Source organism: Rhea pennata, chromosome 24 (genome assembly GCF_028389875.1).
Source record: "Rhea pennata isolate bPtePen1 chromosome 24, bPtePen1.pri, whole genome shotgun sequence".
Classification (NCBI taxonomy): domain Eukaryota; kingdom Metazoa; phylum Chordata; class Aves; order Rheiformes; family Rheidae; genus Rhea; species Rhea pennata.
In genome coordinates, this window is record NC_084686.1 from 8,168,904 (window position 1) to 8,192,783 (window position 23,880).

Below are 23,880 nucleotides of genomic sequence, written 5' to 3' on the forward strand. Positions count from 1 at the left end.
TATTAATTTAATTTATTTTTTTTGCAAGAGTTTTTTTTTTTTATTATTTTTTTGGGGGGGGTCTTTTGCCGGGGGTGGGGGCAGGAGCTGTTCTCGGCTGCTCCCGAAGGATGATTGATGCCGGCCCGGCGGATGAGCCGCTTCCCGGGAAAGGAGGTCTCCTCCTCCCCCCCCACCCCCCGGCCCCGGCCGCAGCCCGCTGAGACCTGCGAAACTCATCACCCGAGTGCGAGGTCCCACCCGCCTTTGCCCCAGCTATTTCGGGGTGCTACGGGGATGCTATGGGGGTGCTATGGGGGTGCTATGGGGGTGCTATGGGGGTTGCTAGAGGGATGCTGGGGGGTGCAATAGGGGTACTATAGGATGCTCTAGGGGACGCTAGGGGGACGCTAGGGGGACGCTAGGGGGGATGCTGATCTATAGCGGATGCTGTGGGGACGCTATGGGGACACGGCGGGGTCGCGGTAGGACACGGCCAGCCCCGGCCCCGACCCCCGCCGCGCAGCCCCGCCCCGCCGAGGCGGGACGCGAACCCGCGGCCTCGGGGCGGAGCGGGGCCGGAGCCAAGGCCGGGGGGCGGAGCGGCGCCAGGGGCGGTGCCAGGGGCGGTGCCAGGGGCAGGTTCACCGCAGGCCGGGGGCGGGGCAAGACCGGGGGCGGAGGATGCAAGGGGCGGGGCCATGGGCGGGGACATGGGCGGGGCCACGGGGCAGGTTCGCGGCAGGCCGGGGGCGGGGCCCAGCACGCACCGGGGCGGGGCCGACAGGGCGGAAGTGGCGCCGCGATTCAAAGCGGCCGTTGAGGCGGAAGCGGCCGTTGCTGGGGCTGAGGTGAAGGGGGGCGGGGCGGGGAGCCCAGGCCTTGCTGGGGGTGCTGAGGGGCGGTGGGGTGTCTGGGGGGTGAGGGTGGTTGTTTGAGGGGTCTGGGATGCCCAGGGGCTGGGGGCTGGGGTTTGGGAGGCTTTGGGGTGCCCGGGGGATGAAGGGGGTGCTGAGGAGGTCTGGGGTGCTCAGGGGGTGAGGGAGGTGTAGAGGGGGTCTGGAGTGGCCGGGAGTGAGGGAGGTGCTGAGTGGGTCTGGGGTGGCCAGGGGCTGGAGTGGAAGTGTTTGGGGGGTCCAGGATGTTCAGGGGGTGGGGGGGGTGTTGAGGGGGTCCGGGATGCTCAGGGGGTGAGAGGGGTGCTGAGTGGGTCTGGGGTGGCCAGGGGCTGGAGTGGAAGTGTTTGGGGGGTCCAGGATGTTCAGGGGGTGGGGGGGGTGTTGAGGGGGTCCGGGATGCTCAGGGGGTGAGGGAGGTGCTGAGGGGGTCTGGGGTGGCCAGGGGGTGGGGTGGAAGTGTTTGGGGGGTCCAGGATGCTCAGGGGGTGGGGGGGTGTTGAGAGGGTCTGGGATGCTCAGGGGGTGAGAGGGGTGCTGAGGGGGTCTGAGGTGGCCAGGGGGTGGAGTGGAAGTGTTTGGGGGGGGGTCCAGGATGCTCAGGGGGTAGGGGGGGTGTTGAGGGGGTCCGGGATGCTCAGGGGGTGAGGGAGGTGCTGAGGGGGTCTGGGGTGGCCAGGGGGTGGGGTGGAAGTGTTTGGGAGGGTCCAGGATGCTCAGGGGGTGTGGGGGGGGTGTTGAGGGGGTCCAGGATGCTCAGGGGGTGGGGGGGTGTTGAGGGGGTCTGGGATACCCAGGGGGTGAGGGAGGTGCTGAGGGGATCTGGGGTGGCCAGGGGGTGGAGTGGAAGTTTTTTTGGGGGGGTCCAGGATGCTCAGGGGGTGGAGGGGTGTTGGGGGGGGGTCTGAGGTGGCTAGGGGGTGGGGTGAGGGGTGTTTGGTGTGGGGGGGTCTGGGATGCCCAGGGGGTGAGAGGCGTGCTGAGAGGGTCTGAGGTGGCTAGGGGATGGGGTGGGGGGTGTCTGGAGGGGTCCGGGATGTCCAGGGGGTGGTAGGGTTGTTGAGGGGGTCTGGGGTGCTAAGGGGGTGAGAGGGGTGCTGAGGGGCTCTCAGGTGCCCAGGGAGATAAGGGAGGTGCTGAAGAGAACTGGGGTGCCCACGGGGTGAGGGGGAGAGTTTGGGAGGGTCTGGGGTGCCGAGAGGATGAGGTGGGTGCTGAAGAGATCTGGGATGCCCAGGGGGTGAGGTGAGGGTGTTTGGGTGGGTCTGGGATGCCTGGGGGTGAGGGGAGTTGTTGAGGGGGCCTGGGGTGCTAAGGCGGTGATGGGGGTGCAGAGGGGGTCTGGTGTGCCGAAGGGGTGTGTGTGGGGGGTGCTAAGTGGGTCTGGGGTGCCCAGGGGGTGAGGAGGGTGCTGAAGAGATCTGGGCTGCCTGGAGGGTGAAGGGTGTGTGTGTTTGGGGGGAGTCTGGGGTGCCCAAGGGGTGAGGGGGAGTGCTCAGGGGGTCTGGGGTGCCCAGGGGGTGAGGAGGGTGCTGAAGAGATCTGGGATGCCTGGGGGTGAGGGCTGGGTTGCCCAGGGGGTGAGGGGGGTGCTGAGGAGGTCTGGGCTGCCTGGGGGTGAAGGGTGTGTGTGTGGGGGGGGGGGATCTAGGGTGCCCAGGGGGTGAGAGGGGGTGCTAAGGGGGTCTGGGGTGCCCAAGGGGTGAGGGGAGTGCTGATGGGATCTGGGGTGCCTAGAGGATAAGGAGGGTATTTGGGGGGCTCTGGGGTGCCTGGGAGGTTGGGGAGGGGCATGGGGGTTACTAGGTGCTCAGGGTTTAGGGGATAGCCTGGGGGTGTGGGGAAAGGAGCTGCAGGGGGGGTACAGTGGGGTACTTGGGGGTGGTGGGGTGCCCTGGAGGGAGTAGAGATACAGTGGGGTGCTTGGGGGGTGAGGAGAGATGGAGTGCCATGGTGTGGGGAGAGCCTTGGGGAGATGGGGTGCCCGGGGGTCATGGGGAGGGGTGCAGTGGGTGTGGGGTGCCGAGAGGGTGGGAAGAGCATGTGTGCGGGGGTAGAACTGGGTGCGGAGGGGCCCCCTGTGCTCACCCCCGCCCCGTATCCCCTGTGCCTTCCCCAGGGCTGAGGAGACGATGCCGCCTCCGGTGAAGGAGCGGCGGCCGCTGCCCGGAAAGATGCCGCCCGGCGCCGGACCCGTGCGGCTGAGCTGGCGGGCGCTGGCCGAGAGGAACCAGAGCGTGGCCCCCGTGGGTGTCTGGGTGGAGAGCGCCCCGGACGAGCCCGAGCGCAGCCTTGCCTTCGTGAGTGCCGCCTCCGGGCTTCCCCCAGCGCCAGCCGTGCTTAAAGAGCCTTTCCGAAGGCTCCTCTGAAGCAACCCCGAGGGGGCGGTCGGAGCCGAAGGCGAGCTCCCTCTCTGGGTTTGAAGGCAGCCTGGAACACCGCTCCTAAAAAGATGCAAATCTTATTTTTCATGAGGCTTAAAAACACGATAGCATCTGCATAGCCTGACAAGCCCACGATACCTCCCTGCACTGATTCCCCTTGACCAAACTGTGTTCTTTTTCAAAATCGGTGGATTTTTCCCTAAAATAATTGGGTGGGGGATCCTGCCTGCCTTCTAATCAGTGGTCATTAATTACTTAATTATTTGCCCTGTGCTGGCACTGTAGAGTTTCAACTTCTTGTCCCTCGATACTGACTTCTGGCAAAGGTAGGACAGGTGAAGTGAGCAGGTTTGTTCTTTGTGTGCGTTTTTCTGCGCTCCCTGCAATCTTCTCACTCTTTCTAACTGCACTTTGGTTTATCAGCGCTGATTTTTTGATGCCTGTACGTCGTAGCTTCGTGTTTGGCTTGTTTGAAATAACCCTTGGGTTTACCCTACTGGCCAGTTCGCTGTGGTCCTCCTGTATCGATGCTGTGTTCGCCGTGTTGTTTACCACCTTCCCGTTCGTTCACCTGTGAAGGATGAGCTCAGATTTTTATTCCACGTTGCTGATAAAAATGTTAAATGTTTCAGGGTCTGGAGCCAATCTCTGCAGTACCCCATTAGAAACACTTAAAGGAAGTCTTCATTGATGCTTATCTCGGGGATTTCTGCTTTGAGGGTTATTACAAGAGGACTGAAAGTGCATTAAAAATAGGATGATGAGTTCAGTCCCCTGTAATTAATGTCTAAACGTTACAGAAGCTCCTGCACCTTGGAGATGATTTATTTCCATATTGTAATTTAAATTCTGAAAGGTTGAGATAATATATGGAAATGAATCATCTCCATATTCCGCACAACTTTGTGCTCAGCGCTGCAAAACTTCTGGGGGAGCTGAAGTCTTCCTGGCCGCCCTAGGGCTGGGGGGGGGAGCGGGGCGCTCTCGGCCGTCTGTGCCTCGCCGCAGCTTTGCGTCGTCTTTTTTAGCCGCCTGGAAGCTTGTCGTCCTCGCCGGGAGAGCTGAGCCGCGGCGGCGAGCATGCTCGAGATGGCCGAGCTTGGGGCTCGGGTTTAGCCTGGTGCGGATTCGTGTCCCCCGCCACCTCCTCCTCCTGCGAGCAGGGCTTATCGCGCGGCGTGCTTTGCCGCGCGCTGGCAGGAGAAGACGGGGCAATGCAAAGCTGGGCGCCCTGCCGTTCCCTATCTGGGCTCAGGCCTTGTGCCTTCAGGTGTGGACAAAGGTGCACGGGGTTGTTGGAGCTTATTTAATTCACTTTTATAGACCAGTGGCTCATACTGTTTTTTTCTTTTTTTCTTTTTTTTTTCTTTAAGAGAAAGAAATTAATACCTCTTGAATCAGAATTGCTAATGACTTTGCCAATAGGGAGAACACAAAGTTATTGATGGCATCTTCAGCATGGTTGCGTGTAGCTCTGACTCGCTTTTGTTGTTGACAGTGCTAACTTCTCCATGTTTTCATGCTTTGCTTGCGGTGATGGGGCCTTACTGTTGTTAATATTCACGCTGGTAAGCGGGATGTGGGGTGCATCCGACCCGTCGTTTTGAGGCCCGTGACAGTATGTATCACAAAATGTGATCTGATCCATGCCAGCCACAAGCTCCTGCCTGACAGCTTCTCACCAGCTGCCTTCTGCGTTGCTCGCCTCCCTTCCTTCCCTTGCTGGCTGCATGAAGCATGCTTAATGTTAAGCAAAATAAAGCTAAACACCTGAATTAACAAAACTAGAAAGTGCCTCACTGTAGGTGGCAGATTGCTTCGGCAAACCTTGCTGGTCACTTTTTTTTTTTTTTTTTTTTTTTTGAGGTTCTGCATAGCCATTTCTCAATTTGTTTTTCGGACTTGTCCCCTCTAGTCTGTCCCTGGAGACTGTGTTCCTTGCTTTTTGGGCTGTGCTGTGGTGGTTCTTGGTGTGATGGTGACAGGCAGGAGTGCAACACTGGCTTTCTGGAAAGCTTGGGTAGTGTTAGCAGAATTGTTGGCCTGACTTCAAGTGAGACTCTTGAAAATGCTGTGTTTTTTTTTTTTTTTTTTTTTTTTTTTGGGGGGGGATGTGTTTTTAATCTTTTACTTCAAATGGTAAAAACATTGTCAGAGCAGTAGCCCTCCCTGTGCTGTACTCCGTCAGCTACTTCCCTGGTATGCTTCCGGCGTCGCTCTTGCGAGGCATTCAGTGGAAAAGCGGATGTGGGACGCTGTACATGGTGTTAATGGGATCGGAGGTCAACCTGTTGCTTTCTGATCCGGGCGGTGAATATTTGAGCATCCTTTCGTGGGAGTGGGGTCTGGGCATTGCTATGTTAGACCACATTTCTTTCTTCATTCTTTCTGTGCCCATTATAGTCATGGGAGGGAGTGTGTACGCTCTGTACTGTCACCTGGCTGGAGAGGGTAGGTACACGCAGCGATTTATGAGGCACTGCCCAAGCTGCTGTTATGCAAGTTGGGAACAAAATGTTGGTATTAAGTGCTAGTTTGCTCTGGGTGCTGCTTGCACAACTTGTATGTGCAGGTCTGGGGAGGGAAACTTGGAGTACGAGCTGCTATACTGCTGCAGTGTAGCAAAAGTAATGTGAAATCTGCTCTCGCCCCTTCTAGGCTTCAGCGTTTCAGGTTGAAGAGGAACTAAAGGAGCAGGAAAGGGAGAAAGCAGCGAGTCTGAAACGATTCCAGGGAGAGGTAAAGCAGAGGGTAAATCTGCAAGTCAGGATGAGAAGAAAGCAGCAGCTGCAGAGATCCTATGAAGCGGTGAGCAAACCTCTGTCCCTGCCTCGGAAGAAGTCTAGCAGGAGAAACTGCCCTGTTCTGAAAACATCACACCCTGTGTGATTTAGAAAACAAACCCTTCTAAACCTTAAGGCCAAGAAATAAATAAGAAAAAGCCAGGAAACGTGCGGTTATGGCAGGCCCTGTGGCTCCAGACAGTGACCTCTTGAGCAAGATCAGCGTGACACCTTGCCTTGCTCTAACGCCCGTGGCATGTTTAGCCCTTTGCCTCCTCGTGGAAAGGTCGTTAGCTCTCTTGCTCAGTAGCTGGAGAGCAGAGTCCTGGTGCCCCGCGCAGAAACGCGTGGAGTTAAAAAATAGCCAGGCTCCAATTGTGAATGTGAACATCTCTGAGCAAGCGATTAAGTAGCTGGTTTCTGCTATTCCTTTCCCAGGGCAGTCGGTTAAACAGCTTGCAAACAACAGGCTTTGATGCTGAGTCCATTTCCCTATTTCCCCCAAGGACTTGTTTTATATTACTCTCTGAATATATTTAATCTTTCTGACTTTTAAACAACCACCAGTAAGACTTGCCAGAAACTTGCTGTGGACCTAGAAGGCAAAGCACTGAAATATCAACAGTTTTGGACACCCGAGGGGTGTCTGGGCTCATTCCAGAGCTCAAAAGGCATGGCTGAGTAGGTATGTCCTCATGTAACTCTATTAGCACTGCTCAAAACAGAAAGCTGTAACCACTCATGATGTCTCATGGTGCCTACTAAAGAAGACTGTTGCTGTAGTGTCTTGTGCTGTAGCACGTGATTGCCTGGGAGCTTTTGTAGCTGGAAGGATAGAATCCTACAAGTAGCGGTAGCCAGGTGTGAGCTGCCTCAAGGGCACGTTTCAGCCTCCTGGGGTGATGCGGCGTGGGTGACCTTGGCTAGATTGATCATTTTAGAGCTGGCTTTTTGTCTCAAGATGGGTTTGTCCCTGCAGGCGGAGAAGGAAAGCTGTGTTGCCCTGCAATATTCGGACTCGGCGCTGCACTTGACCCCCAGGAAGAACACGTGTGTGTTTCAAAGCAACCCCACCTCGGCCATCTGCAGTCCCCGTGCTCGCTTGGCCCCTGCGCAGCGGCTTGGGGAGCCGGAGCGAGGGCAGCAAAGCCAATCGTTCCGGCAGCAAGCCGCCCAGGTGAGCGATTCTTGGCCATAGGTCCTGAGTATTTGACTTGCTCTCTGATTGCAAGATCGTTAATAGGAAGCTGGAGGATGTGATGAACAAGCTTTCCCACCTGGGGCATGACAGAAATTAACCTTCTTCACATCTTGAACCTGCATGTTGCAGTTCTCTGGTCGTTGGCTTGATAAGAAGCAAGTGTGCTTTATGTAGGTGGCTGTGTGATATTACAGCAGGTTTCTCCTCTCGAGTTACTGATTGTCTTCATACCTGCTTCATCATGCTGGTTGGTCACGATTTGAAATGGAAGACAGGCAGCGTTTCTAAATATTGTGGTAGCCCTCCGTAGGGCTCGTCAGAGCATCAAAATTGATAGTAAATGTCTTCTGAGGATGCCGTGTTTGTGCTTGACACACTGCTTCTAGACGTAGTAAGTTTTTGACAAACCTACAGCAGCCCCTTTGCAAAATGACCCGTTACTGCATTGCCATGTCCTGTTGGAAAGGAGGCACTAGGTGGTGCCACTTCCTTGCAGCTTGTGTTCTGCAGATTCAGAGTATGGGTTCTTGAAATCTTGGGAAATGCAGGTTAGGGACTGACTTAACCTTTTTAACAGCAATACTTACTGCTGCATTTGACATTTGCTAAAGTACTTGGCTTTGTCTAGAAGTTGGAGTTGTTCTAGTTAAACTACTGCTTTTCTTTGGGCAGATGACATCATTTCTGCCTGGCCACCAGGCATGAGTGTCGAGGATCTGGGACTTTTGGCACCTCAGCAGTGTCACTCAGGAGTGCACAAGCTGTAACCAAGCCCTTTACCATGCTTGGGTCAGGATTTGGATATTTTGGGGCAGCTCTGGAAGACGTTTTGGATTGCAGGTTACCCTGCTTGCACATTGTATCTATTTGAGAAGCAAATTCTGTGTTGAATCTTGCTCACTTGGCAATGCCTCAAAGCTCTCCTCGGTTCAAACAAGATATGTTAGGAGATTCTTTAGTGTAACTAAACTTCTTGGTGCAGAAAGCAGCTGGTGACCTTCTGTCGTTTTGTCTTTATGTTCCCTCTTACGGCAGCTTAGCAAAACCATGAAACAAGTTCGGCGCAGGCTGGCGTCCTGCAAAACGGTGCCTGAAGGAGCCGGACCACCTGAACTCCCTGGCGGCATCTGGAGAGTTGGCCCGCGGCAAGATGTGAGTGAGGGCGTCAAGCTGGGGGAAGGTCTGAGGCTAATCAGCAGCTCTAAAGCACAGTTCCGTGTTTCAGCAGAGGTAAAAACAAACAGGGCTTTTGTGAGCTGATTGGTAATAAACTCATGGATTTAAATGAACTGGGCCTGAGGGCTCGGTCCCATCAGACACTTCCACCTCTGCCCTTATTGCTACTGTTCAAAGAAAGCAGCAAGATAAAGTGAACGAAAACATCTCTGTTTGCAGAACTGACAAAAGATAAGATAAGCTAGGAAATAAGACTTCAAAAAAGATTTAAAAGCTTAGTTGGTGATAGGAGCCTTGGGTATCTGGGAAGAACGTAATGATAAAGCCTCCTTCTCTGTGCCTTTACTACTTCAACGCACCTCAACAACTGTTCCCCTTGCATCAACCCGTGTTTTATATGGGTGGCTGAGATCTGGAGGGCTTTCCTAACCCCAGACTGGCGTCTGGGAGAAAAGCGGTGGTGGTGAGCATCGCTTTCCTCCAAAGTGGTACGTAGTGGCCATGTATGGAGGTTAGTCCCAAGTGCCTGACCTTTTGTGCTGCTGAATTTTGTCGTGTCCGTGTCACTTGAGTCCTTGAGAGCGGTTTTGTGTCGCTGGCAAATCTCAGTTAGGATTCTGCTTTCTGTGCAAAGACTTCTTAAACAAGAACAGTGTTTTGTCCCTCAGCAGATCCTGCAGAAGCAGCAGCAACCCAACCTGGTATTTTGTCTTGTTGCTTCCTCGGGAGCCAGTTTGCTGCCCATCTTGCAGTTCTTAGTTCTCAACTCTTTCCTGCTTCATCAAAGGTGCAATAGATCTTGGCTATTATCTAGCTTTTTTTTTTTTGTTTGTTTGTTTTAAACAAAGGGCTGGTCTGGCTCTTTCTGGGTCCTCTTAGAGTTTTGTTCAAGGAAGCCAGCTTTATGAGAAAGTTAGAGGAGCAGCGTAATTGTGGGCTCAGAAATTTTTGTATGTAGTTCACATGCTAAGCATACCTTCTGTTTAAGTCCTTGATGCATTCAAACTACTCAGCAAGATGGAGTGATTCAGTTTCTGGCTCTTAGCAGCTCTGAAGCCTCACATGAATAATACAGTGACTGCCCATGCAAGCCAGATGGTTACAGAAGACAGTGAGAAGTTGCGGGACATGTGGCGGGGGAGTCCTGTGACAAGCCATCCACAGCAGTAAGAAGCGAGGATGGAGGGGCTGTGGGCCTGTCCTTCCCCCTGTCCAAAACTTGCTGTACTTACTGTTTTCGAGAAATGTTAATCTACCCTCTTTTTAAAATCTCTGGCAAAGAGGATTTAATAGCTTCTCTAGGCAATTTATTCCAGGAGGGAATATCTTGATTAACTGCATTAGTCTGTTTTAGTACTTCAAGACAGTGTGTGTGGGGGGGAAAGCTCTAATGGTAGTCGAAATCTTTCTTCCTGTAATGAATGCCTGTTTTTCCATATCCACAGTAGCTAGGGCAAGGATAACAGCTTATACCCTTCTCTTCAAATGCAAAAGGCTGCGGTAGACTTATCAGCTTGAGCGTTAGTGCTTTGCTGTGCTCCCTTGCTCGCCCTTTGCGTTTGTCCTTGTTGAATTGCTTTCTCTTTCCTGCCCTTTCTTTGGTGGGAGCATGGGTGCTTTTAGCCTACTCCAAATACTTCTGCAGCTTCATGTAGCTTGGGGGTGCGTGCAAATGTAATCAAGATATTTCTTTCTTCCATCACCCAGGTTGCTAATGAAACTATCAAGCTGAGCCCAGTTAATACTTCCTCTCATTTTCTGTGAGCTACTGAGACGGACTCTGAATACTGGTTTTAATCAGGATTGCACCTCACTTATAATAGTTTCATCTAGCATTTCTTTCTTAGTGTGCTTACAGAGATGTGGAATTAGGCCACATCAAAAACTAGGCCAAAATAGTGATGTCTTCTCTCTTGCCTGTGGGGCTTATTATTCTCTAGTAGGAGAAATTAAAACCAGCTAGATGTGGCTTGCTCCTCACAAGTTTGTGATTCTGACTCCCTACGTTGTTGTGTTCTAGCTGCTTACAAGCAGTTTGCAGGATGATTTCTTCTTGTTTTTCCGGAAGCTAAGCTTTGGAGGCTAAAATCCCTGGCCTCTCTTCAGTGTTTCTCCCCCCCCCCCTCCCCCCCCGCTTTAAATAAACACTACTTTCCCCTTTTCTGCTGGTCTAGTGGACCATCCTGGCTCTCTGCAGGTTCTCAGAGGTGATCATTAGCAGCTTGTCTGCCAGTGCTGGAGGTATCCCAGGACAGGTCCTGCCCAATTAAAAAAAAATAACTCCTCCAGTTCTAGGAGTAATCTGACCTTTTCTTGCCAGTTCTAATCCAAGATTTTTCTTGCTGCTGCTATTTGCTCAGAAGAAGGCATAAAACACTCTTTCGTTCTTTTTTGATGTCCTCTGATAGCGAGTCCTTCTCTGGTGTCTCTCACAAAAAAACATGATTTTTTTTCTTCTCTTGATGTCTCTTGTTTCGCACGGGGCTTTGGCCTTTTTGGCACTTGTTTTGTTTTTTGTTCCTGCACGCTTGTGTTGTCTCCTACGTGATTCTTTTAGTAATCTGACCCGTGCTCCATTTCCTCTGTGCTTGCATTGATCGCAGGCACAAGAAGGGCTTGGGACTTGGCCAGGTTCATGTCTCAATGCACTTCGTGTCTTTCCATGGAAGTGGAGTGGTTTGCACTTGTTCAGTTAGCATTGTTTAAAGGAACTGCCACCTCTCTTTCAGTTCTGTTTTCCTCCCCTCAAGTTTTTTTCTTTTCTTTTTTTTTTTTTTAATTCTTACTCTGAACAGAGTTTTATTCCCTGAGATCAATAAGCAAGAATTCTGTGTTCCTGAAATCTCTGCTGTTCCCCTCTCCTAGAGATTTCTTTTGAGATCAAAAGCGTTCAAAGAGCTTGCTGGACGGTCTGTTCCTTGCTGCATTCCCTTCTCGAGCAGATCTCTACATGGTAATGGAGTGGAAATTACCTGTCCTGTGTTTCAGATGATCCTGTTCAAAGTCTGCAGCCGCTTGGTAGACTGCTGTAGGTCCTCAGCACGATAACACCCAAATTCTTTTCCACAATTGATCATTGCCCAGAGATGTTCAGCAGTTTCATTTCCTTTTAATGTTCTGCACTTCAGAGCGTCCTTAGTATTACAAAGCTACAACAGTTTCTTTCTACTCCCCTGTCCTTACTGAAGCTCTTCTGTGCTGTTTCTACCACAACAGAGTTGTCAGAGTGGTTCCTATGCTTACTAAACAACTTCACGTTCAAACTGGCTCCGGGCTGTTGTCCCCACTTCTGGCCTGCTGACGCTGCCATCTAAAGTGATCACCACCTTGACGCGCTGTCCTCCTGTGGAGCCATCCTCTCCCCTCGTGAACAATCCTGTTCTTCCCCGTCTCACTTCACAGACGGCTGAAGGGGACAGCAAGGCAGAGTAAAATCCAGGCCCAGAGCTTGCTTCTGGCAGTTTGGTTGTTAATTTGGAGGAAACAATCTGCTGCCTCTCAAAATACTGTTAACTGCAGTTGGTTAACCTGCCCACTTACCATCTGAGTGAGTACTTGTGTGTCCCTCAAGATCCCCACCCACCCTTAATCTCTGCAGTTGCAAAACAATCTCTGGAGACATTTTCCTCTTCTTTTCTTCACCCACACACGTCTGTCCCTCTTTCTGCAGTTTACAGGTGCGTAGCCACATGTTACCCTGCTAATTCAGATTCTCTGGCTCTTGTGCACTTCACTGATGCTTGAACGTATTGCGTTGCCGCTCACCAGATCTCAGCTGGCTCTACAGAGCAAATGCCCTTGAGTTGAAGTGCCTTCTGACCGTGCTCTAGGATGTTGCATTTGCCCTCTGCACGGCTACATCTGAACTGCATATTTATACCCATTGTCTCCTCTTTCTTCCAGAAACCAGCGTCATACAGGATGGCCCCAGGATCCAGAGAAGATGAGGATGAGGAATTTCTTCTAGCTGGACATCACGATCTTCCAGCTGAACTGCAAGACCAGGCGACCGTCCCACATCAGGCTGAGCCAGAAGATGGCTTCTACTTCGAAACTGAATTTGAAAAAGTAAGACTTGTACGAGGCTGGGCCAGTTGATCTTAAGAGGCTCAGATTTGAGGGATTTGGGTTTATTTAAGCAAAGACAGCGAAGCTGCTTTAATCATCTGTTTCAGTTCCTGCCTCAGGTCTGATTGACTCTTAAACCTACTGTTACCTTGGGTCTAAACTGGCCAGAGGAAGGGGCTTGTGAACTTATTTCTTGATCTGTGGGCACAAGATTAACATCTTTAGATGCCAAAAGCCTATTAGTGGATGTAACTAGAATGAGAGCTCTGACTCTTGCGTCCCCTGTATCAGAGTAGCTGTGCTATTTGCACATTACTATTTTACTGCTTTAATCCTCCAGCTGTGGCTTCAAAAGCTGAGCTTTATACGTGCCTGCCTAGCCAAGCCAGTTGGCTTGCACTCACTAGAAATCTGAAACTGAGAGCGCGATTGCATCGTATGCTCAAGCTAACCCCGAGCCACAGCGGGGAGGACCTGCAGCTGCCTCTCCCATCCTGCTGCCCGTGTTGGAGGCAGCAGTGGGGTGGGAGAACTGCATCAAATCAGCTGGAAACCTCCTATAAAAGAGAAGAGCTTTGCCTCGGATGAGCGAGCTGGCTTCACTCGCGCAATAACTTTGCCGTTCCCTTGCCTTCAGGGCTCATAGGCAGCGGGATGGGGTGAAACCTCTCCCCATAGAGGCAGCAGCGGGTAACTTGCTTGCGCAAATTGAGTTTATTGATTCTTCTTTTGTTTGCAGGCAGATTCTTGTTAAGTGTTTGGGGTGGGGAAATGTTTCACCCTGTGTATTACTTTGAGGAATTAGCAAATACTTTACAGCTCTAGCAGCGTGGCCCACCTTACCCGGTGATTAGTCCAGCTAGAGAGCAGAAATACACCTTGACAACTGAGGTGAACGTAAAACGTGAAGAAGGTGGAACTTTATGCTGAGACTTTAGGAGACCCCATGTTGCTTTTCTTTTTGTTACCATGTTTGATTTTTTTTTTCCCCTATATTTCAGAAAGTTCAGAGTGAAAGCTTGGGGGACTGATTATGAATTTGTATTTGAACTCAAACAGAAGTCTCCTCCAAGGGTGTCTCAGAGGGGCTTGGAGAAAGCTTTTGTGCTCATGCTGTCACGTAGAGAACATCTCTTGTGACCAGTGGTAGGGGAAGAGACTCCAACCTATATCCTGAAAGTGAGTAGAGCACAGGCTAGGTGTTACCCAGGTTGAAGGCTGGAGGGATTGTACGTAGAGGACTCCACTGCAGCGAGGAGGACTTTGAGGGAAGATGAGAAACATGACTGTGCTGATGCTGCCCTCTTGTATTGTCTTTCAGCTTTGTGGTGGATCACCGAAGGAATCAAGCTTGCCCACCTCTCCCCAGAGACCAAACGCTGGTTACCGGGTTCCCCTTGAACTCTGGGCTGGTGTAGACAAAGAGGAAACAAAGAAGCAGGTGTGTCCACTGGTTCCAAGTCCTCACTGTGGCGTCTCTGTGTCAGGAGGTGTTGAGCCTAGGGAGTGCTGCTAGCTCAGATAAGCCTCAGGAACATCAGCTGAGGCAGCTGCTAGTTTTGTCAGTTTGTCCATGTTGGTGGCATCTCAGGTCTTGAGCAAACCGGTCACCTTCTTTTTTTTTTTTTTTAAGGTCAGTTGTGTCCATAATTGCAACTGTTACTCCTCCTCCTGCAATATCAGGAAGCTGAATAATACTGAAGGATGAATAATACCAAAGTTGAGTAACGTTGAGTATGATAATTTGGGGAGAAACGAGCTTAGTTCATTGTGCAAGGCAAGATGAATGCAGAAAGGTGTTGCGATTTTGTTTTCTGCAGTTACGTGCGGAGAGAGGAGCTGCCAACAAGGCTGAGGAAAAAGGAGCAAATACCTACTTTATCTCGTTTGGGTATTAGGCTAGGAATATAAAAGCTTCTGCCATATCAGCACGTAACATGCGGGATGGTAGCTTTAAAGCCCAGACTGCAGGCCTGATGCTTGCAGAAATACCTTGGCTGAGCTCTCGGCAAGCCCCCTCGCAGTCGAGTGGAGCGGTTGAAGAAGTTACCTCCCTCTTGGCTGCCAGACGGGGCTCCCTTTTTCTGTTTGTTCGAGCAAAACAACTTTTTTTTTTCCCTTCTAAATTGATTCAGGAGTGGTCTAAGCTTGCTGGGTTTTATTGTGTGTCACTAGTGTGCCTCATCTTTTCCTTGCGGCACGCTGGGAGTCTGATTTGATGACGAGGGCCAATCGGACTGTGTCCAAGGCAGTTTGGCTCCTGCTGATGAAGGAGATCCAAAGAGACTGGGTCAGCCTGGGATGCCTGAAGGAAGAAATTTCTTTACCTGCTTCTTCTGATTTTAAATTCTTAGTTTTTTCCAGTTTCTTTGCAGTTTATAGCCTAAAACTCTAATGGACTTTGAACAGATTGCACTTTGGTTCTTCATACACATTTTTCTAACAAACTGACCCAAAATCCGATTGTGGTTTCTACAAGGCATGAGAGCAGCTGGGGTTTGTCAGGCTATTCCTTCCCCCATCGGTTCCCTCAGCCCCTTGCTTTCTATCTCCTTGGCTCTGATCCACCCGGAGATAATTATTGTTGCAGCAGTGTTTCTTCCCTCATGGGTTTTTTCCATTCAGCTTTCTCCGCTGCTAGTGGGGCAATCTCTTGAGCACTTTTATTTCCAGCTCTCTCAAAGGTGAGATGGCCCAGCCTAGCTCAAAGCTCTTGGTCTTGATAACAAAATCCACACATTGAAATTTCTGACATTGTGGAGATCAAGTTAGCTGTGTAACGGCTGCTTCTAGTGGAGCTGGGAGGACTTTCGAAGTGAGCTTCAGCCGGAAGGTTTCCCTACCCTTGCTACGTCTAGGGGTTAAAGCTGAAGTCCCATGCACTAAGAATTTCCATGTGGTTAGTATGAGGCTTGTGGTTCCTCAGGACTCTTGGATTTATCTCAGCGATGAGTCTCCTTTCACACAATGGGTCCAACTCTTCTGTTGTGTGTTTGTATTTTGGGAGCTTTTTGTTTTTATTTTTTGGGGGAAATTACAGGTTTCCTCCATGAACCACAGGGGACCACTAGTCCTCAGGTGGATAGAAGTTCTTGGGTTGTAGCTTGTAGCACTCACCTGGCAGTACGTAGTGGGAACTAGCTCTTGTACTGTCCAGAAAGCACAAATTTAGGAATTTGTCAGATGAGAGTTTCCATCTGTTGGAAACTTCAGTCTACTGGCACGGCTACAAAGCTCTCCACTCCAAGGTGTCTTGGTTCTTCCTCTCGTAGCTAGACACCACCCCTCCAGGATGGAGAGGAAGCTGGAGCACGTGGGCTAGGAGACGTTTGAGGATCTGCTGGGGAGGGGACAAGGTTTCTGTCCTCATAGGCAGGAGCTCCGGCAAGCGATCAAGCTGAGCACCGATGCTATCTGATACAGATACTGCCGCCTGTGCCACGGCGTCCTCCTCAGAGCCGTATCTTCTCTCCCATAGCGTCAAAATGAGTTCCTGAGATACAGGCGCCTCTTTATGGATATCGAGCGGGAACAAGTGAAGGAACAGCAGAGGCAGAAAGAGCGGCAGAAGAGAATTGCCAAGTGAGTATGGGCTGATGAGCACCGGTTTCTCCATGCTGCCCTTGCTTGCTCATGACTGGGGCAGGCAGGACAGAGGTGAGCGGGCCCTTTTTTTTTTTTTTTTTTGAAACTGGAAAAAAAAGTCTTGTGCACAGGCGCTGGTTCCCACTTCCCTTTCGTGGCCTAGTAACCAAAGTGCTGAGGTTTTAAAAAGACTCTCTGGCTTGATACACAAACATCATGTGATGGGTAAGTGCTCTTCCTCATTTGCAGCAAACTGGTCCTGATGGATTAAAAAGGCAATTTTATTGTCTTTAAAAATATATATATATATGTCAAGCAGGGACTAAGTTGAAGGAAGCTCAGTGCTGCAAGTGCCTGTTGTAAAGGCTGAGGCTGTTTCCTCGCTTTCCTTTGTACCCAGTTTGTTAACCCTAGGGTGGGATTCACTCAACTAACTTGGGAAGAAAGACCTCTGGGCCACGTTAGAGCTCCTCGGCGCTTCTCTCTGTTGTTTCTGAATCCCCGTGAAGCTTGGATAGGAGCTGGGGACTGAAATCTCAGGCTGGGAGGGTTACGATTCACAGAACTGTGGCTACCTGGGAACCAGTGCAGACCCTGTGGTCCATGTTCATGACTGCCATTGGTGGTAAATTGGTCTTATCTCTGGGGTGTTTGTACTGGGCCCTTCACCCTCATGGCTATAAATGTATATAGCGTAATAAAAAGATTTCCTTAGCATTTGTTCCGGAGAACTGGGTATCTGTGTAAAAGTATCTGTTCTAGATTTGATGACTTAGTCATCTTCTCCTTTTAAGGAGGACCTTAAGGAGGAGCTCTGCAAACTTTCATCGAAAACTGAAAAATACTCTAGATTTCTCCCTGACTTGCTCTAAAACAAAATGATGCGCATTTGTGACCGTACCGTGCTCTAATACTGGCTCTGCAATGGGCAGGCTTTGTGGGAGCAGCGCAGGTGTGTGAGGGCAGGATTTGGCCTTCCATTAGACTTAGGTTGAGGAGCATAACCCAGAGGACACTACAGCGGGTTACATACAACTAGCTGCGATGTCTCTGAGTGGGCAAACTAGCCGGCAGAATATATGACTAAACCTTTCAATCCAGATCTCTGCCTCGCCTGTGCAGTGGTCTCGTGGCAGAAGATTTGGGGTTTTTCACGGTTGCTTTTCGGCGAGAAATTTCGATTCCAAAGAAAAGTCTCTCTGCTTGCATTCCTCAAGTTGGAGGAATTGGCTTTTAGAGCTTCGGAGACCCTTTCCTGCCCTAGGAGTGCTAGCAAGACACCAGGGGGCTTTCTAGTTAGTGATCTTTTATTTATTTTTTTTTCCCTCCAGTTTAGGGGCATTGCTAGACCCGTAAACCACTCAGAGCATGTGCGGAAAAGAGCTGGTTTTGTAATTACTTAGCGTAAAGCTAAGTTGACCTTGGCCTTAGTTTCTATAGCAGAAGATTTATGGTGGTGTAGTTAAGGCTGTATTACCACTTCATTTAAAAGACATTTTTGGAGTTTATAACCTGACTAGAGAAGTTTGGCTTTGGCCCTTTCCTCCTTGATGTATGTATTTGACCCACCAAATGGAGTAACATCCGAAATGTCTTATTCTATTATGCTTTCTCCCCCTGGCTTCTATTCAGCTTTGATTTTTGAATGACTTTTGGCAGTGATCGGTGTATAACATGTTATTGCATTTGGTATTCATCAAAAGAAATAAAATGGCAGATGCTTTGGTTTAAAGCCTTTGTGCTGCGTAATAGCTGCTTGTCAGGGGAATGTGCTTTGCATTTTTGTGAATTTATGCAGCCCAGATTCCGTTAAAAGGGCTGAAGTGCCGCGTACGTGCAAGGAAGACTGAGGAAAATGCCTCTTTAAGCACCAAGAATACAGTGGTGTGTCTCAGCCTAGGGTTGTGTCCTCCCCAGCTGGCTCTTGGACACTTCTGTACCTCTGAATTCCTGACAGATGGAGGAGCAAAGTAGCTGCTGGCCTATTTAGAGTAGGTGTGGGATCCTTGGAGCTTTTCTGCTGCACCTGGCACTCCTCCACAGCCCTGGCGTGCTCCCAGTGCTGGAAACGTCAAGGATGGCTTTTGGTAGGACACAGTCTGCCTTGTGTCTTGTCTGGACCAAGCACATCTCCAAGCAAGGTCTTAAGAAAGCTTTGTCAAGTGACTTTCAGCAGCTGAAATCCAAAGAGGAAGCTCTTGGTGGAGGTGGCCTCTTGGGGCATCCCGTACCGATTCCTTCCCCAGAGCCTGTGGACCTCTCTGATGCCTCGCGAGCGTGCTGGAGAGTTTGCTCTCCAGAGCTGGTGGTTTGGTGTTTGGGTGGAGCTGGTTAACATGACCATGGGAAGTCAAAGTTGGGGAGATGGAGGACTTATTCTTTGAGGGATATGTGAGAGCCTGGCCACTGCTGCTGGTTTTCAAAGGATGGGAGAGCATCTTGGCAGCTCGTTTTGAGAACTGAAGTGTTCTGACGCTTCCAAAAAGAAGCAGGCATAAAGGGGATATGGGAGCCTAACTGGAAGGAGAAGACTGCAATGGTGAGGAAACTGGCAGGTGGAAGGAGGTTGAGGGAAGGAGAACATTCATAATACGCTATTTTCATGTTGGAGAAAATAAAGGAGAGTAGGAAAGTGTTTTTGACAGGTTTGCATGTAAAAGTTGCTAGAAAATTGGTGCCACAGTGCAGTTACTTCAATCTGCAGACAACCGTGCGTGGTTTGGATGAAAGCTGCATCGTGTAGATCCACTTGCCCTGATCTCATGGCGGAGGGGCACGTGCCTTGCAGTCCAGTATGTGGTGGGGAATGGAGGTTGCGTTAGGGCAGCTCCCTTCTTTCTCCAGGCATCCAGTGAAAGACGTTTGTGTCCGCAGGATTAAGAGCAAGAAGGAGAACCAGCGTCGCCTGGAAGAGCAGAGGATGCAGGAGATGGCCCAGCAGCAGGAACGCTGCTCGGGGGAGAGGGCCTGCGAAATCCTGGCCCAGCTCAAACTAGAGGAGAGGAAACTGAAGAAGATCAAGGAAAAACAACAGCGAAATAAGGAATATATGAGGTGGGCCGGCAACGACTGGCTTCCCCTCTCCTTGTGCGAAGCCAGATGTTGCTGGCGAACGCGAATGCTTTGTCCTTTTGTAGGTACGTGGAAGCTCTGAGAGCCCAGACGAGGGAGAAGATAAAGCTGTGTAACATCGACTTGCCTCCGCTGTGCTCCTGCGGGTCTGATTTCTGGGACTCCCATCCAGATACTTGTGCCAACAACTGTGTCTTCTACAAAAACCACAAAGGTAGGAGCTTTTTTGCAAAGCGAAGCAGCCTAGATGTGGTGAGAGCAGGCAACTGTCTGCGATCGCTGACTTTACAGGGAGAAATCAAACCTGGGTAGATGTTTCCATGGTCCTGAGCCGCTGTCTGCTGATGCTGTGCAGAGCAGCCTGCAGCTGCCAGGACTATAAATATGCTCTGGAGAGGGCCAGATCCTCGTGCATGTGCTGCTCACTTAGGGACTTCAGACAACTGCGGTTGATAGACTCAACGTTGTATTTAACTAGATTTTTATTTTTTTTTCCCCCCTGTGCTCCAGGTATGTCTCGTAATACTGCACAGATGTGCGCCAGCTGCTAGATTTAACTTAATGCAAAACTCGGGGAAAGTCAGTGCTCAGGGAGAAATCGGGTGCTCTGCTTTATTTATTTTTATTTTTTAATCTTTTTCTTTTTTTCTTTTTCCCTCCCTAACCGCCCTCTGTCTCTTCGGGGAAACTCTTGGTGGGCTCCTCAGCAAAACACCAACCTCTATTTCTAGTGCGTTAAAATAATGCTGCTGTGATACGTGCAGGGGGGAGAATCACGAGGAAAATACTGCAAAACGGGCTTGTTTAAGGGCGCAGAAAACGAGCGGCTCGTGGAAATGTCTGCCTGCCTGCCAAGCTGCTTGCGTGAGGGTGCAAGACGGGAGGGGAAGTCGGGCCGCGCGAACGAGGAGGGTGCGCTGATCTTTATTAAATAGAGCTTGCACAAATACCTGGCTGAGTAATTAGCAGTCGTCTGCTGCATCTAGGTGGTTTTGCAAACTGCAGAAATCGGGGGCCTTATAAGAAATTAAATAAACTTTTGGCTTTTCTGCTTTGGCTCGTGTACCGCTTTGTAGTCGTGGAGGTGCGGATCGCTGCACGGTCTGCAGCGTGCAAACAAGCATATGGAAAGCTTCAGGCGGGATGCGACGACTTACCTTAAACACCAAGTCTTCCGTCTCTTCCTGGGTCGCGGTGAACGGCCCTGAAGCCGACCCCTGGTTTTGGCTGTAAATAAAACACCTGCCCCTTAACGCCCCTTCTCGGTGTGTTCCTCGCTCAGCGTACAGCCGCGCTCTGCGCTCCGTCGCCTCGTCCTGCGACCTCGCGGACAGGAACTCGACAGCCAGGCTGCCCATCCGCAGCTTGGCCGCTCTCTGGGCTCCCGCCGCAAAGCACCTGTGAAAAGAGCCGCCGAATCGAGCCGCCGAATCGCCCCGCGCTTTGCTGGCCGCCCGTGGCGCGTCGTAAGTAGACGTGGCGTGCGCGCCCCGGCGTGAGCGTACGAGCAGGGCTGCGTTGCCACCTGCTTGTCACTGGTTGGGGTCACCTAAGCGCTGGGGCACCTCCGCGCTGCTGCCGTTTGCGCTCAGGTTTAAGCTGTCCCCCAGCTTTGATATTTGTGTTGGGTGTTTTTTGTTTGTTTTTTTTTTATTATTAATATTATTTTTTGCTCGTGGGCAGTCCTGGCGCTGACCGGAAGCGCGGGGCGATGGTAGGCGTGAAGGAGCCAACCGCTGGTGCAGGCCTGTTTGTAAGCAGACGCGTGAATTTTTTGGAGGGGGGGGGCTTCGGCTGTGGAATGGACCGTTTGCAACGTGTGCGTGTGTAATTCTCTTGTCTCCTTGGAGTGAGAAATAAAGTGAAATAAGGAGAAATGAGATGTCTGGGGCGAGTTTCAGTTCATCTCGGTCATCACCTGCAGGCTCGCTTATGCCGCGTGCTTTGGGTCGCTCGGAGAGGTTTCTTCCCTGGGTGCTGGAGGTGCTGCCACATCTTTTGGGGACTTGGAGGTGTTTTTTTTCCTTTCCCAACTTCCAGAGCCCTGGGGAAATAGGCAGAAGGACTTTGGAGCAACAGATCCCAAAGGGGTTAAGTAGGAGACACCAAACTGCTAGGATTGGGGCAGTTTCGTGCATGACAGGACCCAGAAAGTGAGGGCGACCCCAGAGCTCGAGGAGCGGAGACGGATACGGCTCCGGGCAGGGGGAAGTTCGATGCTGGCTTTGGGCGCACGCCAGCCCGGTCCCCGGGGAGACGGTGTTCGCTGTCCCCTCTGACTCATGTGCAACTTGGCACCGGGCTGGAGCCCGAGCCGCCGACAAAAGCGCGTGGCCGGCAGCCAGCGGGGTGTCGGAGGGCCCAACCTTTGCTCGCCCCGATGCCTTCCCGGAGGCGTGAGCCCGGGCGCTCGGCCAGTGCGCGTGGAGGAAGCGCTCGGCGGGGGCCGGCGCCCCGCCGATCGACGCCCTCCCACTTGCTAACCCCTTCGTTTCTGCCTCCTGCCCCGCTGCCGTCGGGCGTTACGGCGCTTCGCCCGGCGCGGTCCGCGCCGAGGTATTTGTGAGGACCTCTCCTCCCGTGAAAGCCACCCAGATAAGCACCCGAGCAGTTATTATTATTCCCCCCCCCCCGCCCCCAAAGCATCCCTTTAGCTTCTGAAAGGAGCTTTGGCCCCCGGCGAAAGTCTGCGTTTGATCTCCTGGTGGGAAGGGAACGCCGCTGAGGCCGCCCCGCGCCAGCGGCTCCCGTTCGCCTCCGAGACGCGGCCGAACCTCCCGCGAGCTTCCCGGTTTTCTCCGGCGCCCGTCAATGCCGCCCTGCGATGAGAACCGGCGTCTGAGCGAGCGACGGGAAGCTGCCGGGTTTTATCGCAGGTGGCTCCTACCTGCGCCGTGCCACGGGCGGAGAGGAATCGTTGACGGTGCCGCCGTGAGCGAGCGATTATCGGGGCCCCGATAACAGCGGTAAGCAAAATTATTTTATTTATTTTATTTTTTCCTCGTGGTTTCCCTGCGTGACAGCTTTCGGATAAAGTTGCAAGTCCCTTTCTGATAGCGGCTGGGCTGCCGCCGCCGCCGTCCTCCCAGCTGGAGGTTACACCGGAACCAGCCGTTAACTTTTTACCGCCGGCCAAGCCGCCTCGAGATCGCCGGCACCCGGTCACCTCGGCCCCGCTAATCCGCCTCTCCAATATTAACCGAGGCCGGAAGGCCGGCCGGACGCTGGGGCATCAGTGTGCCACACTCGCTGTTTTTTTTTTTTTTTTTTTTTTAATATATATTATTTATTTTGGGGGTTCTTGAGCACAAACCGTTAACAGCGAGGAAACTCCATGACCCGGAACCGCCGGCGGCTCCGGGGGTAAAATTCAGCTGCCGCTTTGGTCTTTCTCTCCTGCTCTGCCGCTGCCGTCACTCCCCCCCTCCCCGCCTTGCTTCTCCTGTTTTTTTTTTTTCCTTGCCCTCATGGGCGCCACCTTCATCCCCTCCTCCGCCTCCTCCCCTCTGGCCGGGAAAGCGAGGAGGAGGAAGCCGGTACCATGGCTCAACGCTGCTCCCTGGAGCTGCTCCAATCCCTTTTTCTCGGAGGAAAAAGGCCGTGGGGGGCGCTGCTCGCCGCGTTCCCCATCTCCCCGGGATTCCCTGGATTCAAGGGAACCTCAGTCGACCTTTCCTGTGGTCCCTCGGGGCCCTTCCTGGCTCCGAGTTTCTCACAATCCCCCCTCCGTTCCCTGGGGTAGATCAGGGCAGACTGGTTTTGCATCGGTGCCGCTCGGCAAGGTCAGGCCAGAGGGGGAAAAAAACAAGTGTCTAAATAGCAAAACTAACTTTATTTATTTATTTCACTTTCATCATTTATTTATTTAGTCCGGTGGGCCGCCGGAGGGGCTGGGCAAAGCGGCAGCGCCAACCTCTTTGCCGACAGCGACAGCTCCTGCGTCCTCCGGCTCCCGCATGCCAACAACGGTGCTCAGCTCTGGGAATGGATCCGGCAAATAAAAGAATAAAACAGATTTCTTCTTTCTTTCTTCCCCCCCCCACCCCGTGTCTTTCTTGCTGCTTCTCCTTCCCAGGGCCATCAGGTGCCCGTGAGCTGTGAGCTTCCCCCCTCCGGCGCAATTATTTCCCTTGTGGCTTAAAATAGCCGCCGCCGGGGACTGGAGGGCGCAAAGCTGACGCTGGAAAAAAGAGAGAAGGGAAGGGGAGGAAAAGAAAGGGGGGGGGGGGGGGAAGCTCCGCAACCCACGTTTTTAAAACACGGAGCAGAAACTTTGCCTCCGGGAGCGCCTTGCTCTTGGGTTTTCACCTGCTTGGCCCCCACCGCCCATTCGTTTCCCCTTTTCCAGCCCCCTTTGCCCCCTGCCCCGGACTGAGTGGAAACATGAGCTGGGGGGGGGGCTGTATATGAGGCTTGCATATAGGGAAGGGGAGCTGTATAGGGGAATGGGGTTAATATATAGGGCTGGGGAGGGGGTCTGTATATGGGGACGGGGTTTATATACAGACCCCCACCCTGCCCCTTCCCTATATATGCGGGCGGGAAGGGGCCCGGGGGGGGTGTGTGTATACGGGGGTGGAGTTTATATATGGAGGTGGCGGGGGCTGTATAGGGGGACGGGGTTTATATACCAGCAGCGGGGCCGGGGCCGGGCCGGGCCGGGGCGGTGCGGAGCGGGCGGCGGGGCGGGACAGAGCCGGGCGCGGCCCCGCGGGGCCCTTTAAGCGGCGGCGGCG

The 23,880-nt window shown here is 52.1% G+C and overlaps 1 protein-coding gene and 1 long non-coding RNA gene across 3 annotated transcripts; both read left to right on the plus strand.

Annotated features, from left to right (window-relative positions):
• Nucleotides 1-778: 778 nt before the first annotated feature.
• CCDC15 (coiled-coil domain containing 15) lies at nt 779-21,026 on the plus strand. 2 transcript variants are annotated; one of them, XM_062594678.1, is made up of 11 exons: nt 779-830; nt 2,995-3,175; nt 5,918-6,067; nt 7,022-7,219; nt 8,279-8,395; nt 12,323-12,487; nt 13,809-13,928; nt 15,966-16,069; nt 18,947-19,126; nt 19,210-19,358; nt 20,427-21,026. In XM_062594678.1, exons 2-11 carry the CDS (start codon nt 3,008-3,010, stop codon nt 20,546-20,548), a joined length of 1,473 nt encoding a protein of 490 aa, XP_062450662.1. In that variant the 5' UTR covers nt 779-830; nt 2,995-3,007; the 3' UTR covers nt 20,549-21,026. The 2 variants fall into 2 exon arrangements, with proteins under 2 accessions (XP_062450662.1, XP_062450663.1); XM_062594679.1 differs by lacking the exon at nt 20,427-21,026 and adding an exon at nt 20,221-20,404.
• Nucleotides 21,027-21,526: 500 nt separating this feature from the next.
• Nucleotides 21,527-23,159, plus strand: LOC134150631 (uncharacterized). Its single transcript, XR_009960694.1, has 2 exons — nt 21,527-22,110; nt 23,014-23,159. It is a non-coding gene; the product is annotated as an uncharacterized LOC134150631 (long non-coding RNA).
• Nucleotides 23,160-23,880: the final 721 nt, after the last annotated feature.

Excerpts from the sequence above, each read along its gene's own strand:
- CCDC15 (XM_062594678.1), top strand. The coding sequence starts at position 3,008 with ATGCCGCCTCCGGTGAAGGAGCGGCGGCCGCTGCCCGGAAAGATGCCG. Across the intron at positions 3,176-5,917 it reads CCGAGCGCAGCCTTGCCTTC|GCTTCAGCGTTTCAGGTTGA; the intron begins GTGAGTGCCGCC and ends CGCCCCTTCTAG. Across the intron at positions 13,929-15,965 it reads AAGAGGAAACAAAGAAGCAG|CGTCAAAATGAGTTCCTGAG; the intron begins GTGTGTCCACTG and ends TCTCTCCCATAG.